Consider the following 20,316-nt stretch of genomic DNA (forward strand, 5'->3'; position numbering starts at 1 on the left):
GGCGACCCGAGTTCGATTCCCGCTCACGCCCACCACCGGTGACGATTATTTGAACCTCCCCTAGGTCGACTCAGCCTCAAACGATTAACTGGTGTGGCGTATTAACATCGCCACTTGGGGAGACAAAGGCGGTCGGGCGTGAGTGGTGAGGGAGGGAGAATGGTGAGGGAGGGAAAGTGGTGAGGGAGGGAGAGTGGTGAGGGAGGGAGAGTGGTGAGGGAGGGACTCTGCCTCAAAACGAGTAACTGGTGTGGCGTATTAACATCGCCACTGGGGAGACAAAGGCGGCCGGTCGTGGTGGATACAAGTCCCGGGCGAAGCCGGGTAGTACAGCTAGTGGTAGTGTAAAGAAGTTCCACACACCATGCGTATGTAGTGTAGTAACTCCGGCTGGTGGACAGCAGCGTCAACTGTCGTGGACAGACTACGCACGCTGGGTGCGTTGGCAGAGCGGAGTAACTAGGGCAAGGGTCACGGAAGACCTCGTCTGGAGGCCCCTGGACCCTTTAGCGGTTCGAGAAGGCAGGCGCGGTCAGGGCGGTGCCAGGCTGCGCTGGGAGCATACAACTGAGCCGAGAGTGGGATCTTGAGGCTGCCGGTTCTGGGAGTGGACTCGTCTCGTCGCTGCTGTCATCTCGTTTCCATCGTCTCTAAACGACTCCGCTAGATATTGCGCTATGAAGGATAGTAGTTGGCTATCTGAGTCAGCGCTGTCAGTGTTAGACGGCTAGTGTTGTGTACAGGCTAGGCCGAGCTACTGTGGTGAGTGTGTGGACGAGACCGTGGAAGTTGTTAAAAAAGAAAGTGTCTCCTAGAATCACACTACACATCCATTATTATCACTTACATCAATTTATATATTTCATTTCAAGGCCTTGTTATTGACGGATGTGATTTTTTTTGTAAACCTCCAATGCTGCTTTACTGGTTTGTTCAGTTTGGAGATAATCCCCTCCTATACGAAATATGAGATATTGTGAAATAACTTTGGATTAGTTGCAGCAAAGGTAGACAAAAATAGCAACCTGTTTTTTATTTTACCAGCTGTAAGGCCCCACTGAGCTGCTGTGTAACTCTTTTCGTAGAAGCGACCTGGCCATCACAAATGAAGGCAGCTCAGCCAAGTGGCTGATATCATCACGTGGATATTTTTTTGCAGCAGCGAAATCACTCTAAACGCGTGGTGATGTTGATTCTAAATGTGAAGGGGAAAACCCATTTAGGATCCGTAAGAAAAATCCACGCGACCACGGGGGGAGAGACAGAGAGAGACGCAAACTCCAAATATACAGCAGCAGGCATCGTCAGGGTCATGATCGAACCCAAGTCCACCTGTATACCAGGCGAGGTAGTTAACATCTCATCACAGAGACGCAGACTCTCTCTCTCCCTGTGATGAGACGCACACCACTGTGTTGGAGAGCAAATCCGCAACATTTACAATGTGAGGACGACATTTTGCCAGCAATGACAACCAGCTTCATCAGGCGACAGTCAGATTTGATGAGGCTGAAACAGGAGGAGGAATTCGCGACAACTCTGCGGCTGTCGCCTGACAATGCTGGTTGTTGTTGTTTTTGTGGTTGTTGAAATTACAGGAGAAACGTCACGATACTCAAATTGTAAATGTTGCTGTGGGTTTACTCCACCAACACACAATCGGCAAGTGCTGTACTCGTAACGAATTGGCCACGTTTTGAACGAACCCTGACAGGTTGGCTGTGTCGGGTGGTGGCGGGTTTAACGACACATTCGTATTTGCACGATCTGATCCAAAAAACCTCTATCGTGGGTAATATAGGTCGCGAAAGCCAAGTACTACTAATACTATTACGTGTTAAACTAAATGCGCGTTGAAGATATATAAATGTGGAGGAGAAAAACCGGAGGACTCGAAGAAGATTTCACGCGACCACGGGGAGAGAGACACGAATTTATGAACGAAACAAAGTACCGACGACACCGAGCATCTTCTTGTTTCCTCTGATCGTAAAAAAAAGAGAGACACGCAAACTCAGCAGGCGTCAGGTTCGAACCCACGACTTCCTGTATACCAGACGAGATAGTTAACTTCTACCTAGCCACTACGGCACCCTAGGTACACCCCCCCCCCCCACCATCTCCCTGAACGACATCAAGTGAGCAATATAAACACAATCACCTGACCGCATTCCAATTGTGAAAAGGAGCATGACACGTCGCTTGTTGTCACATTGATTCATCTTTGTACATCGCCAGGCCAACGTGATTCGTTTGTTCTACGCTTTGTTGAACACCCCCGGACGATCATAGCCGACGATGTTCGGCAAAGAGTAGTGACATAGACAGACAGACTCAGGCACTCGTTCATACTCATACACACACAGATCCCAATCTCACACACACACAGAAATCCATTCTCAAAAACCACACTTCTTACACAGACACACACACTCACCCACTCACTCATCCAATCTCAAATACACACACTAACCCACTCACTCATTCACTATCAAACACACACACTCACGCACACTCAATCTCACACACACAGACACACAGACAGACAGACAGACACTCACACTCAATCTCTCATCCACACACACAGACACTCACCCACGCTCAATCTCACACACACAGACACTCACACTCAATCTCTCATCCACACACGCAGACACAGACACTCACCCATGCTCAATCTCACACACACACACACAGACACTCACCCCCACCCCCCTCAGCCATACACACACACGGACACCCACCCACGTTCAACCACATATTTTGCGGTCAACAAAGTGTGGCGAGTGACTGGGAGACTCTGAGTGCAGTCCGGTGACGAGGAGCAGAACAGCGGCATGGCCCCGTGGACAGCGATGCGTCGTCTGCTCCTGCTGCTGCTGCTACTGCTGGTGAGGAGGGCCGCTCCTCCATTCATTCATTCAAAGGCAGAGATCCCCCGTGTAGCCTGGAACAGACTGTCGGGGCAAGTGCTGTTAGCGAGTAGCAGCGCCGATGAAGGCGACCGGTGCTGTTGCACACGAGGGGATGGGTGGCCAACAGTCACGCCCGGCCGCCTTTGTCTCCCCAGTGGCGATGTTTACCGCACCAGGTAACTCATTTGAGGCTGAGTCGACCTAGGGGAGGCCCAGGACCGGTTCTAAAATCGTCACTGGTGGTGTTGGTGGCCGTGAGCGAGTAATCGAACTTGGGTCGCCGGGTTCGTAGTGCAGCGTAGCTCTAACCGCCGCGCCACCTCTCATTAATTCACCACCATCACCACCATCATCACCACCATCATCAGCACCACCATCACCACCACCATCATCACCATCACCACCACCATCATCACCACACCACTATCACCACCACCATCATCACCATCACCACCACCATCATCACCATCACCACCATCACCACTATCATCATTATCACCATCATCATCACCACCATCATCACCATCACCACCATCACCACCATCATCATTATCACCATTATCACCATCACCACCATCATCACCATCACCACCATCACCACCATCATCATTATCATCATCACCACCGCCACCATCACCACCATCATCATCGTCCCCTGCTGTGATCAATCCACTGCTGGATGAATAGGCCGCCAGGTGGATTTATCTCAACCCCTCTGCTTCTGTATCTCTCATCATCGTAGTCGTCATGTGACGTCATCATCGTCGTCATCGTCATCATCGTCCTCATCATCATCATCGTTGTCATCATCATCGTTGTCATCATCGTCGTTATCGTGATCATCATCACCATCGTTGTCATCATCATCATCATCGTCATCATCGTCATCATCACCATCATCGTCATCATCATCATCGTTTTCATTGTCATCATCGTCATCATCGTTATCATCACCATCGTTGTCATCACCATCGTCGGCGTCGTCAACATCATCATCATCGTCATGGGACGTCATTGTGATCACGCCTGGCGCGCGCGCCTAAGCCGTGATCCTTCAACCCCACACCTCGTCATTATCATCATCATCATCGTCATCACCATCGTCGTCGTCGTCGACATCATCCTCATGGGACGTCATTGTGATCACGCCTGGCGCGCGTAAGCCACCTCGGTGCCGTTTCGGTTCGCATCGGACACAGCGGCGGTGATACACGCGCAGGGGCCGCCACGTTGGCTAGGAGATGTTAACTACCTCGCCTGGTGTACAGGAGGTCGTGGGTTCGATCCCGACACCTGACGATGCCTGCTGCAGTATATTTGGAGTCTACGTCTCTCTCTCTCTGTGATGAGATGTTAACTACCTCGCCTGGTGTACAGGAGGTCGTGGGTTCGATCCCGACACCTGACGATGCCTGCTGCAGTATATTTGTAGTCTGTGTGTCTCTCTCTCTGTGATGAGATGTTAACTACCTCGCCTGGTCTACAGGAGGTCGTGGGTTTGATCCAGATCCCTGACGAAGCCTGCCGCAGTATATTTGGAGTCTGTGTCTCTCTCTCTCTGTGATGAGATGTTAACTACCTCGCCTGGTCTACAGGAGGTCGTGGGTTCGATCCTGATCCCTGGCGATGCCTATTTGGAGTCTGCGTTTCTCTCTCTCTGTGATGAGATGTTAACTACCTCGCCTTGTATACAGGAGGTCGTGGGTTCCATTCTGACCCCCGACGATGCCTGCTGCAGTATATTTGGAGTCTGTGTCTCTCTCTCTCTGTGATGAGATGTTAACTACCTCGTCTGGTCTACCGGAGGTCGTGGATTCGATCCCGACCCCGAACGATGCCTGCTGCAGTATATTGGAGTCTACGTCTCTCTCTCCGTCCCTGTGATGAGATGTTAACTACCTCGCCTGGTCTACAGGAGGTCGTGGATTTCATCCCGACCCCTGACGATGCCTGCTGCAATATATTTGGAGTCAGCGTCTCTCTCTCTCTTTCTCCCTGGCTACCGCTCGCCTTGGAGGGTTCCCTGCACGAGCCGTCTCTCGCCGACGAGTGCGGCGACGAGTTCTACAAATCGCCAGAAGGTTTCTGCTGCGTACTCTGCCGTGCAGGTAAAGCAAACGGCGGGGTGGGGTGGGGTGGGGTGGGGTGGGGTGGGGTGGGGTGGGGTGGGGTGGGGTGGGGTGGGGTGGGGTGGGGTGGGGTGGGGTGGGGTGGGGTGGGGTGGGGTGGGGTGGGGTGGGGGCAGCATCGAGACACAAACCCCTGCACCTGCTGCTGCGGTGACCATGTGCCCAGGAGGTCCGTGGGTTCGATCCCGACCCTGAACGCCTGCCTGCTCTTCTGCATATTTGGAGTTTGTGTGTCTATCTATCTCTATGGTTGTTATTGTTTGACTTGCATCCCACTGGGATTTTTTCACACAGCGTTGATGTACGGTGCTTTTTCTGGAAGACTTTGCTGTTTTTTCCTGGATTTTTCTGTTTGCGCATAGTCACTTTAAAATGTTTCTTGTTCATGTTTTTGTTTGTTGCGGTTGCACCCGATTCAATAGCCGAATGGCTCACAGGGCTATACCAAATAAATGACACTGAAATAAAATTAAACTCTCTCGCTCGCCATTTCTCTCCACTTCTCTCTGCCTTGTGCCGATATGCTCAGGTAGTGAACAACATAGTAGTGTATAGCATAGTGGAAAGCATGGTGTATAGTGTAGTGCATCGTGTAGTGTGTAGTATATAGTATAGTGTATAGAGTAATGTATAGTAGCTTAGATTATAGCAGAGTGTATAGTCGTGTAGTGTATAGCGTAGTGTATAATGGTGTAGTGTATAGTGTAGTGTATCATAACAATCTATGGGCAGATAGGTCGTAGGTGTCCACTGCACATTTAGAATCAACATTGCGCGTATTTCGCTGCTGCTATTAATGTCCATAATTTGTGATGGGCAGGTCGCTTTTGAAAAGTGTTATTTGAAAAAAACTTTTTTTTAAACACGCTTTAATGAAATGTACAGTACTCTTAATGGCAGAACTCCACGACTCCAGGAAGTGGCCGCGAAGCTTGCCATAACGTAAGGGACCGTGGTCATTTAGAGCCAACGTCCGTTTACCGTGGACAATTAGAGCCAATCCGAAACATAACACGTAAAAAAGAATGTTTAAAAATGTTTTTTTTTACTTTTTTATGATAGAATATAGTATTTTCATCAGTATGACATAAGCATACCAAGTTTGCAGTCGATATCACATTGGGAAGTTGGTAAAAAAGTAGTTACAAGATTTGAGGATACAACAACGACAACAACAGCAACAACAGAGTGAGTAAATAGAAAGCGTGTAAAAAGAGGTACACAGCAGCTCAGTGTAGCCTTACACCTGGTAACATTAAAAAAAGTTGAGTTTGAGTATAAGTCTCGATGAGTATGGGTCTCATAACAAAGACTTTTGGGTCAGATCGCGTAAGTATAAATGTGTCGCAACCCTCCACCACCTGACACGGCCAATCAGTAAAATGAATATGAATATCCACGACATTTAGAATTGTGGATTCACGCTTCAGACACACCGGTGGGCTGAAGAAGTAACTAATTGGCGTTTTGTTAACGTGACACATTTTTTACTGAATGGCCGTGTCGGGTGGTGGACGGTTGCGACACATTTATACTTACGCGATCAAACCCAAAAGCCTTTATTATGAACTAGCCTTCTGCCCGTCCAAGGACGGGTGTATTTCAGTAAATCGGAAGCGAAAAGCAGACCGCGACATGATATTTATTGCATTAATTCGCGTGCAATTTTTAAGGCCGCGGTGACACAAACTTATTTCATTTAAAGGTTATAATCCCTTGTTCATTATGACGTCCTTTTTACTTCTATGTCTCAATAGCGTTACGGAGATCACGTGACGTGAGGGTTCGGCCTTTGTAGTGAGGATTGTAAATTGACGCTGAGGAGGGGGGGAGGAGGCGCATCTCCCCCCTATATGGAGTGACGTCACCCGCTAATTAATATTAATTGGGGGGGGGGGTGTCCATTTGGAAGACATCACCTCTTCATGATTAATAATGTGGTGGGCTGTTCGACGTGGAGTGACGTCACCCGCTCATGATTATTATGAGTGGGGGTCCATGTGGAGGGCGTCACCTGTTAATCAGTATTAATGAGGGGGGCTGGCCGACGTGGAGTGATGTCACGTGCGGGACACAGACATTATTGAAGTAAATAATACTGGTCGCGTAAGCCTACGTGTTAAACTGAGTAATGGGTCTCTATGGGTCTATGTGGGTATTTGTGGGAGTCTGTATGGTTCTATGTGGGTCTCTGTGAGTCTGTACGAAAGTGCTTTTAGAGTATTTGTCTGCTGCTATAAATGTCCACCTAAAGATATCAGTCACTTCTTTGAGCTATCATTTGTCATGGTCAGGTCGCTGCTGATAAAAGAGTGACATAGCGCAGTGGGGCCTTATCTGGTTAAAATAAAGATAAACTATCTATAACCGTAATTACCCGTATAGGCCGGCAGGTGTCACCCTGTCATTACACATGCAAACTACATATTATTTTGATTTTAAGCTTTCGTGACTGCAGGAATCCATACTCTTTGGGTCTTTCGGTAAAGTCACGTAGATATATATAAAAAAATCACGACGTTTCGATCGCAACACAAGCAATCGTCTTCAGGTGAAAAAATACAGCAGACGAACTGCTGAGACTGGAGACATAGCGAGATAACTACTGCAGCAAGAGGTTATATAGGTTTCGTTTTATTTACGTTTGCCACCAAGTTACAGCCCCGCTCATGTGGAAAGGAACCAAACTCAGTTTTGTTTTGTCCCAATGACCTCACGATGACAATCAGGGCACGAGTGATTGTTGCCGAATTAAACGAGGATTTCAGTCGACCTATTTATTGTACTGCTATAACAGAATCACACTCGGACATGCATCGACCGCTTCTCTGCACGTCGGGTCTCACTCAACCAACTTTCTGTCGCGTGTCTGTAAACAACTCCCATTGCTCGCTTACACCCGCCCCATTCCCTCCCCATTCCCTCCCTCCCTACTCCCTCCCATCCTCGCTCCCCCTTCTGTTCCTCTTTTTTCCCGATCAGTCTCAGGTTTTTCACCATCGTGAGCACCCTTCAGTCACCATTTCGCCTATTGCTTGTTTTTGTTGTTTTGCTCGTGAGTGTCCATAGCCTTGGACGTGAGTGCACCGAATGAAATAGATGTGCCCGTAATGCAAACAAGTATGCGGTATACATGTAAATAACGAGCTTCTGCCAGGAGGGGGAGGCCCAGCGCAGTCTGCCACAACCAACTCTCCACTTTTTTCTTCTTAGGTTTTTTCGGTAAAGTCACGTAGGTAAAAAATTAAAATTAATAAAAGTAAAATAAAAATAAAATAAAAATCACGACGTTTCGGAGGCAACACAAGCTTCCGTCTGCAGGTGGAACCGTCACAGCACGATAGCTGTATCAAGTGAGAGAAATTCTAAGAAAACAGTTCTCTCACTTGATACAGCTATCGTGCTGTGACGGTTCCACCTGAAGACGGAAGCTTGTGTTGCCTCCGAAACGTCGTGATTTTTATTTTATTTTTTATTTTACTTTTATAAATTTAAATTTTTTACCTACGTGACTTTACCGAAAAAACCTAAGAAGATGAATCCTTGCAGTCTCGAAAGCTTCAAATCTAAAATCAACTCTCCACTGTCCAGTACGGAGCACACAGCTCCCTCTGCCGCCCACTGCTCCAAGAAGGTTCGGGCATCCCCGTTGAGCTTAGAGTGGCAGAACTCCCCAGCCACACCCTGGCGGAGGAGCAGGGCCCCAAGGATGCTGCGGGCATTTGGTGACCGGCTGCCATCCACAGCCACCTTCCTCGCCCTGCAGATCGCCAGCTTGGCGGAGCCAGTGCCAGATAAAGCTAGTGTGGGGCCTGTAGCATATGTTATAAAGAGGCCCTACATTTTTTAAACATAAATATTAAAACACATAAATGTTTAACTTGCATAGTAAAGTAATTGTATTTTTTCATTTGCTATATAGCCAGGTAATATGACAAATCGCTAACCTTAAACACCCAGTCGTTCATAAAAGTTAAAGGCAGTATAGTACTATACTAAGTGCAGAATCACTGAATCGGAAATGATAGCTTGAAAGCATTTAGCATGGGGCCCTTGAAAGTGCGGTGCCCGTAGCATATTTAGCTACTTTTGCTGCTAGGATAATCCGGCACTGGGCGTAGCTCATCGGGGCATTCACAAAGCCTTCCTGGTACATGTGAGATCCCCCTGTCTCCCCTCTGGCCAAAGACGAGTGCTGTGAGGGAGAAGTGCAGACAACTTCAGCAGGATATTTTGCAGGGGCTTGGAAGAGCGAATCCAGAGCCTTTGCCCTGGGTGTACAGGTGTGTGCGACCATTTCCACCTGCTCGCCGCATAGGAAATACTGAGGGTCAGTGTCGGTGAACTTCGCTAGGAAAGGCGTTGGTGGTGATGGTGCCATGAGCCAGGCTCCAACTGAAGTCCCTCTGGCACTTGTAGGACGGCTTGGAGTAGAAACTCCTCCAAGGCGGTTTCTCTTGGCCCTCAAAGGGGGAGGGTCACTCTCCAGGCGTGGTCCTTGTGGGTCCTCAGCGCGTCTTGGTGGTGGAACTGGACCATGAACTAGTACGGTTTTTTTCTGTTCGGCTTTGTCAAAGTGGACCTCATGAAGGTCCTGTAGGCGGCACCAAGCGGTGCTCCACGTGATGTTATTGGCCTGCTCTGGAAATTGGGTTGGGTCCCACTTTCCGACCAGCATCCCACAGAACTTGCCCCAGTTCGTTTTTGCAGAGGAGGCCCTGGAGTAAATGCCCTGGCAGGCGTGGGGGAGGGAAATGTCGCCCAGTGAGCCCATGGTGAAGAGGATGTCATTGGCCTATGGTTTGAGCACCACTCTGAGGCTCGGCTCGTGGAGGACGAGGCCACTCAGCTTCTGCCTGAGAAGGCACAGAAATGGCTCCACAACGAGGGTGTACAGTTGCCCCTACATGGGACACCCCCTGTCGAACACCCTTTTGATCAGGCACTGGGCTTCGGCGTAAAGCAGGCAGACCAAACCAATGAATCCGGCCCCGACTCCAAAAGTCCTGAGTGTTCCCAGCAGATACCCATGGTCAACCCTGTCGAACGCCTCCTCCTGGTCGAGAGAGAGGAGCACGAGTCGGAGCCCCATCCTCTCGGAGAGGGCGATGAAGTGCCTTACAAGGAAGACGCCATCGTGGATGGTTCTTCCCGGGACCGCGCAAGCCTGGTCACTCTCCACCCCTGAGCCAGCACCGACTTTAATTTTGGGGACAGCGCTTTGACCAGGAGTTTACAATCAGTACACTGGTAGCCAATTCTTCAGATGCCTCCAGGTCGTCCTTGTCAGGGAGCAAGGTGAGCACCGTCCTCCTCCACGACTGAGGCATGGCTCCTCATGCAGCGTTGACCAAAATGATGAGCCCGTCGATGCCCAGACATGAATTTTTTTCCAAGGGACTTTGCGTCTAGGTCACTCGCTGTAAAACCTTGCTCCTGAACCTCATTCGCTTCCTTCCCGAGCTCGAGGCGTCCGTCCCGACTGGCAGAGGCGATCGTTTGCTCTTGCAGTAGAGGGGGGGGGGGAGATAATGGCTGCACTGTCTGAGAAGACACAAGATGCAACAAAAATGTGTTTAAAATTATAGTGAAATCACACCATAGAAAGCAAGGCCGTCGCCATGGAGTCAACATTGGGGGGGACCAAATCTTCCAGGGTGTCTGGGGGTCCCAACCCAGAAAAATATCTAAATTTGAAAACTAATTTCCTGCCTAAAATCTTTATAAATGCACTAACACATAGGATGGACTTTTTCAATTTTTTTTACAATAATGTCTAATAGTGTATTGTATTACATTGCTCTGTTTTTACTTTTTAAAATCCTTTATATTAAGTTCGCGTGCTTGCTTGCTTGCTTAGGACCGTGCAAATCTTTCGGTCGTTTTTTAACCCACTTCCCGTAATCCAATCGAGCTGACATTTTCCACACAGACTCGTTGTGCCAGACAATTATTGTTCGTGAAAAAAAAATTCCCAAAATTTTACACTTTTTAGGCAAAAAAAAATTATTTTACATATATTCAAATAGAACGCATTCATGGCTTTGGCTGAACGTCAGAGTGTAAGAGCCCAGAGCGTAACCCCTCCACAGGCCGTGGCGGAGTAGCGCAGTTGGTAGCGCCCTCGCTTCCCATGCCAGAGGTCGCGGGATCGATCCCCGTGTCCTCCACAGGCGAATATATTTTTAAATCCTTTATATTAAGTTCGCCGCCACGCATATAAAGGATTTATAGTGAAAAACTTTGTTTTTACGGGTTTACTTGTTACATTTTCTTGTTTTGTTGTATGTAATGGCAGAGATTAGGGATTAATAAAGTACAACCATAACCACAATCATATGAACAGAAATCTATGCATTGATTTATATGAAGACAAGTCCAGATATTGTGGCCAAGGTTTAGCAAATTGTTATTTTTATTTACATAGCATAGCAATTATTTTTTTATAGCAATATGTTGGGGGTGGGGGGACATTTTGAGCATATTTGAATATTTATTGGGGGGGATGCGTCCCCCCCAATATATATTATAATATATTATAATTACGGCCTTGATAGAAACACGCACCACGCAACGCAGCAGCCAAAGACAGTGCAGCAGAGGGCAAGATGGGACAGGTTGGAGTGTTCCGACCAGGCCACCACGCTCTGCTCTTAGCAAAGGAAAAATAACACGCACAAAATATGACCAAATAAACACAAAACACAGCACCACAAATAACGAAAGAGTACATCGAGGGAAGTCCCTTCACTTTATAAAAAAATGTGAAACACAAAAATAACGAGAAAAAAACACTGGGAAATGTGAAGTTTTCACGCTTTTGCAGAACTCCGAAAAAACGTGACCACCCTCCTGTTCCTCCTGCTCCTCCTCCTGCTCCTCCTCCTCATCCTCCTCCTCATCCTCATCCTCCTCATCCTCCTCCTGCTCCTCATCCTCCACCTCATCCACATCCACCTCATCCTCCACCTCATCCTCATCCTCCTCCTCATCCTCCACTTTATCCTCCTCCTCCACCTCATCCTCCACCTCATCCTCCTCATCCTCATCCTCCACCTCATCCTCCTCCTCATCCTCCTCATCCTCCTCCACCTCATCCTGCTCCTGCTCCTCCTCCTCATCCTCCTCCTCATTCTTCTCCTCATCCTCCTCCTCATCCTCCTCATCCTCATCCTCCTCCTCATCCTCCTCATCCTCCTCCTCATCCTCCTGCTCCTCCTCATCCTCCTCATCCTCCTGCTCCTCCTCATCCTCCTCATCCTTCTCATCCTCATCCTCCTCCTCATCCTCCTTCTCATCTTCATCCTCCTCCTCATCATCCTCCTCCTCATCATCCTCCTCCTCATCCTCCTGCTCCTTATCCTCCTCCTCCTCCTGCTCCTCATCCTGCTCCTCCTCCTCCCCCCTCGTCTGCTGCTGCCGCTGATGCCGATGATGATGTTGCTGATGATGATGCTGGGGTTGTGGATCTCAATAGTCGTTGGTGACTCCTCCTCCTCCTTCAGGGACGTACAAGGTCATGGACTGCATCAGCGGTGGAGGGAATGGCATGTGCGATCTGTGCCCCAAGGGCTCATTCATGAGCAGAGACAACAGCGAGGAGATGTGCATGCCATGTAGCAGCTGCGGACCAGGTATAGAGATGACTGCACAGAAAGTAGGCTGCTGCCGGATCTGAATATGTGTGTGTGTGTGTGCAGTAATTAGATGTTTGCTTAAAATGTATCATCATTATTATTTTCTGTGTGGTCGGACTCATCTGCACATTCTGGTTTCACCGCACGTGCAACTATAAGAACAAAACTCATCAAGGCTTTGACAAATAAAAGCGAGCGAGACTGATCAATTGCGATTGCACATTCTTACGAGTCAGTCCATCACTATGAACAAAAAAGTAATATTTAAAAAGACTTTTTTTTAAACACGCTTTAATGAAATGTACCGTACGAGTAATGGCAGAACTCCACGACTCCAGGAAGTGGCCCCGAGGCTTGTCAGAACGTAAGGGACTGTGGCCAATTACAGCCAGCGTGAGTTGAGCGTGGACAATTAGACCCAAGCCGAAACATAACATATAAAAAAGATTGCTTAAAAACATATATATTGTTATTTTTCATGATGGAATATAGTGTAATAAAGGACTCGACCACGGTATCTGGCTTGGTGTCCTTTATTCGGGTTCGTCTTTTCTTTCCCACACGGCTCTCTTCAGAGACCCTCCGCTCCGCGGCCGACGCTGCTGTCGCTGCTGTAGCCTTCCTCCGTCCCCCAGCAGCCCCGCTGCTGACCTCTTCATGCAGCCTCTCCGGCTGCCCTCGACGCAGCCCCGCCGCTGCTGTCTCTCTCCTCCGAAGCAGCCCCGCTGCTGCTCTCTTCGTGCAGCCTCCCCGGCTGCTCTCGCTGCAGTCTCACCGCTGCTCCCCGTTCCTCCGGGGTCGGTCACCGCTGGCCGATGGTGCCGACCGTACTCTGTGTGTGTGGCGATCTCGCCACTCCCCCAGCCTTCGCCCTGCGTGGCCTCACTCTAGCCCAGTCTCCAATCACTCCCCTCCTCTTCCGGTTTCTCCCCTTTAAGACCTGAACCCTTACCCCCACGTGACGTAACTCCTCCCCCCCGTGACGTCACATCCGGAAGGTCGTTTACGCCCGCATTACACCACCCTCCCCCGTAGAGAAAACCCAGCCGACCTCGGCTGAACAAGAACTCCGACAAGTAATGCGAGCGAAACCGACCCAGACACACTAAAGGACACGAAGCATGCAATAAATATAACAGTAAGAACAATAACACAACATGAACAATAACGAAACATAAGAGATTTAGAACGTGTGCGAGTCGCCGGCCCGTCCCGGACGGTCGGCGGCCCTCCCGCAGAGCGGGAACGTGATGGGGTTTTAAGAGCGACAGGCCGCAATCCTCCTGTCGCTGTTGGAGGCCCACCAACGTCCCGGTCCCGTGTCCCCGAAGGCTCAGCCTCGGAGGTGTCCCGCGATTGTGCTTGCAGCGGGGTCGGAAGGGCTGCGGGGCTCGGAGTTCCCACAGTCCTGGCAGGCACCCCCCGAGCAGAGCCCCTCGTCACCTGCGGTGTCACGGCCGGTCTGTCTGTAACAGGCACGACAGGCGCTCTTGCAAGATCAACGGACGCAGGCAAGGGTGAGTCGGCAGCAACAGACCCCGGCAAGGCAACATCAGGAGATGACGCATCAGGTAGAGGAGCAACATATGGTTTCAAGCGCGACGTGTGAACGAACCAGCGACGAGATCCAATCCGAACACGTGCCGACTGCGGGTTGGGAACCTCGATGAGGCGGACGGGCCCTTGCCATGGTTTATGCAACTTAGGAGAGGTACCTGGCTGCACCTGCGGACAATGGAGCCAGGCCAGGTCCCCAACCTTCCAGGGGCACTCCCCCTTGGAGCGTCGAGCATTCCGCTCGTTCCGGGCCTGAGCTTTGGCCGTAGCCACGCGGGCCCCCTCCCGCGCCTCCGTGACCCGGAGAACGGTGTCTCGAATGTAATCTGGAAGTGGCTTACCAGGTCCCCTCACACCGGTTCCCAACTGCACATCCATCGGCGGCACGTTTTCCCGACCATACATCAGGAAAAACGGCGAATATCCTGTAGCCGCATGCGGCATCATCCGGTACGCCGAAAGTACCCCAGGGATGTGCAAATCCCAATCTGATTGTTGTTCACTCACCGTGTGGCACAACATGGCGGACAAGGTCCGATTTAGCCGTTCGACCATACCATCCGTTTGCGGATGGTATGGAGATGTCCGTATTTTCTTAGTCCCAAGAGCTGCGCGTACTTCCGCCAACAATTTAGAAGAAAAATTTCGGCCCTGGTCCGTGAGGAGTCTCTCCGGCGCACCCTTGTCCATAACGTACCCAAATAAAAAGGCGTCGGTAATAGCCGCGGCCGATTGGTCGGGCAACGGCCAGGCCATCGGCCAACGGGAGAGGTACTCCACCCCAACCAGCAAGTATTTATTACCCCTCGCAGATGGTGGGAAGGGTCCCAAAATGTCCAGTGCCACCAATTCATTAACTAGAGACACCTGAATAGACTGTATCGGCGGCACATAAGGATGTTTAGGTGGCTTTCACCGGGCACAATCTGGACACGCGCGCACGTGCTCGACGACATCTGTCGCCATGCCATGCCAAAAGTAATGACGTTGCAACGTCAATAGGGTCTTTTGAACACCCAGATGTAAGAGCGTGTCACAATGGAGAGTCCTGATCAACTCGTATCGCAAGGACGCCGGCACTACCAGACGCCAGCGTTCCTGGAATCCTTCCCTCCACATGAGCAGACCATCCCGGAGAGTGGTTTCCGGCACCCCACCCGTACCCGGACTCCCACTCTCCCCCGCAGACCGCTTCCGTAAGGACAACAACGACTCATCCAACATTTGCTCCCGAATCCACACAGACCGTGGCAGATTCAAAACCCCATCAGTCGGACCCGGCTCCATTGGAGAATCCGGCATCTCGATGGCCAGCGCAACCGGCTGAGGGGGAGATTGAATCGGCGCACACCTATGCGTCCCCGACGCGCACGCGCAAGGGGAGCGCTGCGGCAATCTTGAAAGTGCGTCCGCATTCGCATGGCGCACCCCCTTCCGATGGTGAATTTGGAAGGAAAATTCTTGCAGCGTGTCCAACCAACGCGCCAACTGGCCGGATGGCTGGTCCATTTTAAGAGCATACTGCAAGGCCGCATGATCCGTGCGCACAATAAACGAACGACCGTACAGGTACGGTCGAAATTGGCGTAGAAAAAAAACAACAGCCAAAAGTTCCCTGCGAGTGACGCAGTAGCGGGTTTCCGCGGGAGACAAAACCCGGCTACCGTACGCCACCACGCGCTCCACACCCCCTTTAGACTGAGACAACACCGCGCCAATGCCTGTGTCACTCGCGTCCGTATCAAGAATGAAGGGGTGATCGAAATCCGGATAATCCAACGTCGGCGCCGTTGCCAATAGATCGCGCAGGCCCTGAAAAGCCGCCTCTTCCGGCGGTCCCCAACCAAATTTTCGTCCTTTACCCGTAAGGAGGTGCAAGGGCCTCGCGATCGTCGCAAAATTCTGAAAAAATCTCCGATAATATGAGGCAAATCCCAAAAAGCGACGTACATCCCCCACGGTGGCCAGGGTTGGCCAATCCCGGACGCACGCTGTTTTTTCCGGATCCGTGGCCACCCCATCAGCACTCACGATATGCCCCAAGTAACGGACGGACCGTTGCAGTAGGTGACATTTCTTAGGTTTAAATTTCAAATTCGCGGAACGCATCCTCGTGAACACCGACTCCAACCGCCGTAAATGTTCATCAAATGTGCGGCTGAAGACGATAATATCGTCTAAATATATGAGACATGTCTCCCACTGCAACCCCGTCAATACCAGCTCCATCAACCTTTGAAATGTGGCAGGGGCCGCATTCAGCCCCATCGGGAGACAATTAAATTGAAACAACTCCTGCGGCGTACGGAATGCGGTTTTCTCCCGCGAGGGCTCGTCAAGGGGAAGCTGCCAGAATCCCGAAGAGAGATCTAGCGTAGAAAAGAACTTGGCCCCCGACAAGGCATCGAGGGAGTCGTCCATACGCGGCAGGGGATACGCATCTGCCACCGATATTTTATTCAATTTCCGGAAATCAACACAAAATCGCAATTTGCCGTCCTTTTTCTTGACCAAAACAACAGGCGCGCCCCATGGGCTGTTAGATGGAGATATTATGTCCGCAGCCAACATGTCATCCACTGCCCCCCGAACGTGTTCTCGCTCGGCCGGACTCATCCGGTGCGAGTTCAACCGAATAGGGGCAGCGTCCCCTGAGTCAATATGATGGTAAAGCAACGAGGTGCGTCCCAAATCCAAATCGTCGGAGCTAGACACATCCGAATAAGTCAATAACAATTTACGAATCGCACAACGTTGTTCCTCGGACAGGGAAGAATTTTCCCTACATAAGTCGGCAATCCAGCGATTATCCGAAGCTCCCGGCTCCGAAACTCCAGCAACCACGCCCTGGCTGTGCAGGCAATCCTGTGCCATAAATGCCGTAGTGGCATGTGCCACAACCGTACCAGCCGGAACACATACATGCTCGGTACTCGCATTGAGCACCTGCAAAAACGGTTGTTGGTCCGGCCGGACGATGGTCTGCGCCCCAACCAGCGCCAATCCGGCCGTTATGGTGGCGGATGGCGACAACAAGACCCCAACCGCACCTCGCCGATCAGGCAGCGGCTTCCGATATCGCAAAGGGATAAGCATCTGTGAGCCAGGTGGAATGTCAACAGATACTTCGGATAATGCCTGCACCTGGGCGGCAGGAGCAGGTCGCCCCCAGGGCGACGGCAGCAACGAGATTTTACGGCCACCCGGCAATTCAATACAATTCTCATTAATTTTGATCAAAATGGGCATCTTAGCCAGAAAATCAGTTCCCAATTAACAAGGAACTGCCAGAGATCTCGAAATTAACACTATTCCCGAGGCCGACACTTCCCCGATAGATATTTTAGCGTCCACCTGGCCCACAATGCCCATGCTACCCCCGTTCGCAGCGATGCACGACCCGTAAACCGGACGCACGGCCCCCGGTGGGATGCCCAAGAGAAGGAAAATGACATCCGATATAATGGTCGCGGACGCACCGGAATCAACCAAAATACGCACGTCTACCCCTTGTATAGACCCCGGTACAGTGGACGAACCAGTAGCGGCCGCGACGACCCTCCGTGCCAATTTACGCCACTGCGTCACCGAGCGACACGGCCCCGTCGATGGCCTCCCGTTGGTAACAACACCCGGATCGCACGACAATGGTGATGGGTGAGGTGTAAAGCCTTGCCGGGTGTCTGGTGTGCACCGACTTGCCTGTCTTGGAGGTTCCTTCTTTGGCGCGTCCGTTGACGAGGCCTCCTGCTGGGGCGGACCCGGGATGTGGGCCCAGCAGTCCCTGGCGTAATGGCCCCTACACCCGCAGCGGAAGCAGTCAACGTCGTTGCGCCGCAGCGCAGGCCCCGCATCCTGACGGCCCCGTGCCGGTGGTGCAGCGCGCGGGACCGGCCTACCGCGGCCCGACCATGGACCCGAGGCGGCCGTCAGCTCCTGCGGGCTCCCCTCATCCGGCACGTATACCGCCTTCTTAGGGTCCCAACCTCACGGCACCTCCCTCGATGATGGGCCCCCCCGTCCACGCCGCGACTTGCTTCCACCGGCGCAGGTTAAACTGGGCGTCCAGACATTTGGCTGCCGCTCGGGACGTCAGCTTCTCGTGGCCACACACCAGCATGGGAATCCCCAGATCCCGGGACAGCTCGAGCATCTTACCTAAGATGAGAGGCTCGAGCAGGTCAGGGTTCGTCTCCGGATATGCGGCCATAGCCAACTCCAGTACCGCACCCCTAAACGCCACCGGCGACTCCTCGGGCGCTCGCTGTCGTTGAGAAAATCGGCGATGAGCATCATCAGGTGGCTCGTAAGCATCTGCCATTTCGTCAAAAACTCCTCGTAATGTTTTCTTCTTCTCGGCCGTTATAGAACGAAAGAATCTGACCGACTCGTCATCCAGAAGAGTCGGCAGCACTTCCAAAGCCTCAGCATCAGTCCACCTTGCAGAGCTTACCGCCGCCAAAAACCTGCAGGCGAAAGCGCTCCAATCGCCCCCGATGGAGAATTCTTTGACCGTAGTAAGATGACGACTGCGACTCCTTGGCGCGCCGTCCTCAAGCGATGATTCATCCGGTGGCAGGTTCAAAATGGCGTCGCATCGCGGCGTAGTCAAGATGGCGGCTTCCCGTCGCGGAGAGCGCAAGATGGTGGCTTCCCGCCATTCTTCCCCCGCCACGCCCAAGATGGCGTCTTCGTGCTGCGTGGCTGATGGCGTCGACGGCAAAGGCAAGGCGGCGGCCTGTGGACCACCCTCGGCTCTCCCAAATGCTGTCCTCGGCGTGACGAGGGCACATAACTGCGCCAATACATTCTTGAGCATCTCAAGCTGCTCCGCCATCTGTGCCCATCGGAAATCCGCGTCCGTTGGTGCTGACGGGCCCGCCGACGCGGCGACATCTTGAACTCCCGGACCCGCACTCGCTCCAGCCCGGGTCTCCTCCACCAACGCAGCTGGGTCCATTGCTGGAGGAAGGCCGTCGTCGTCGGATGATGAAGCAGATGATGGCGTCGGAATATTCTTTTTTCTTAGTTGCTTTGACATGCCGTTACACTTCTGACACCAGTGTAATAAAGGACTCGACCACGGTATCTGGCTTGGTGTCCTTTATTCGGGTTCGTCTTCTCTTTCCCACACGGCTCTCTTCAGAGACCCTCCGCTCCGCGGCCGATGCTGCTGTCGCTGCTGTAGCCTTCCTCCGTCCCCCAGCAGCCCCGCTGCTGACCTCTTCATGCAGCCTCTCCGGCTGCCCTCGACGCAGCCCCACCGCTGCTGTCTCTCTCCTCCGAAGCAGCCCCGCTGCTGCTCTCTTCGTGCAGCCTCCCCGGCTGCTCTCGCTGCAGTCTCACCGCTGCTCCCCGTTCCTCCGGGGTCGGTCACCGCTGGCCGACGGTGCCGACCGTACTCTGTGTGTGTGGCGATCTCGCCACTCCCCCAGCCTTCGCCCTGCGTGGCCTCACTCTAGCCCAGTCTCCAATCACTCCCCTCCTCTTCCGGTTTCTCCCCTTTAAGACCTGAACCCTTACCCCCACGTGACGTAACTCCTCCCCCCGTGACGTCACATCCGGAAGGTCGTTTATGCCCGCATTACAATAGTATTGTCATCAGTATGACATTGGTAAGTGGGTTAAAATTGAGTTACAAGATTTGAGGATACGACAACAGGCAGAGTTGAGGATACAACAGACAGAGTGAGTTAAATAAAAGCGTGTAATAAATAATAAACGATTTATTTTAATTGACCAGGTGTAAGGCCCACTGAGCTACATAGCGACCGGGCCATCACAACTCATATGTCTTGCCTCACGGCAGATGTGGAGCGTATGTTCACAGGAAGTTCCTGTTTTTTTATTCAAATTTTGGTCACGTGACCAGGAAGTTACGATTTTAGATTTCCACTGTACCACGCGGGCGTCGGCCATTACACAGATAAGTCAAGATGGCGGCACGCATCGCATCTCAGTGAGACCACAGCCGCACTTGTCCATTGTGGGAGCTTAAGAAGCATTGTCTGTAAGTTGTTTATATTCCTATAATATTGGCAATGCTGTTGTAATGTTGTAATGACCGTTATAGTGATG

The 20,316-nt window shown here is 51.5% G+C and overlaps 1 protein-coding gene across 1 annotated transcript in view; it reads left to right on the forward strand.

The window, feature by feature from the left end:
• Nucleotides 1-2,196: 2,196 nt before the first annotated feature.
• The window catches only part of LOC133359382 (uncharacterized), a 29,707-nt gene continuing 11,587 nt past the window's right edge, over nt 2,197-20,316 (forward strand). The window contains exons 1-3 of the mRNA XM_061577783.1: nt 2,197-2,891; nt 4,933-5,023; nt 12,550-12,678. Of these exons, the coding sequence (XP_061433767.1) occupies nt 2,838-2,891; nt 4,933-5,023; nt 12,550-12,678 (274 nt within the window). The 5' untranslated portion in view covers nt 2,197-2,837. The remainder of the gene's footprint in view (nt 2,892-4,932; nt 5,024-12,549; nt 12,679-20,316) is intronic.

The sequence above is a fragment of the Lethenteron reissneri genome, chromosome 65, assembly GCF_015708825.2.
Source record: "Lethenteron reissneri isolate LAM-NWPU_2019-01 chromosome 65, ASM1570882v1, whole genome shotgun sequence".
NCBI classification, from domain to species: Eukaryota; Metazoa; Chordata; class Hyperoartia; order Petromyzontiformes; family Petromyzontidae; genus Lethenteron; species Lethenteron reissneri.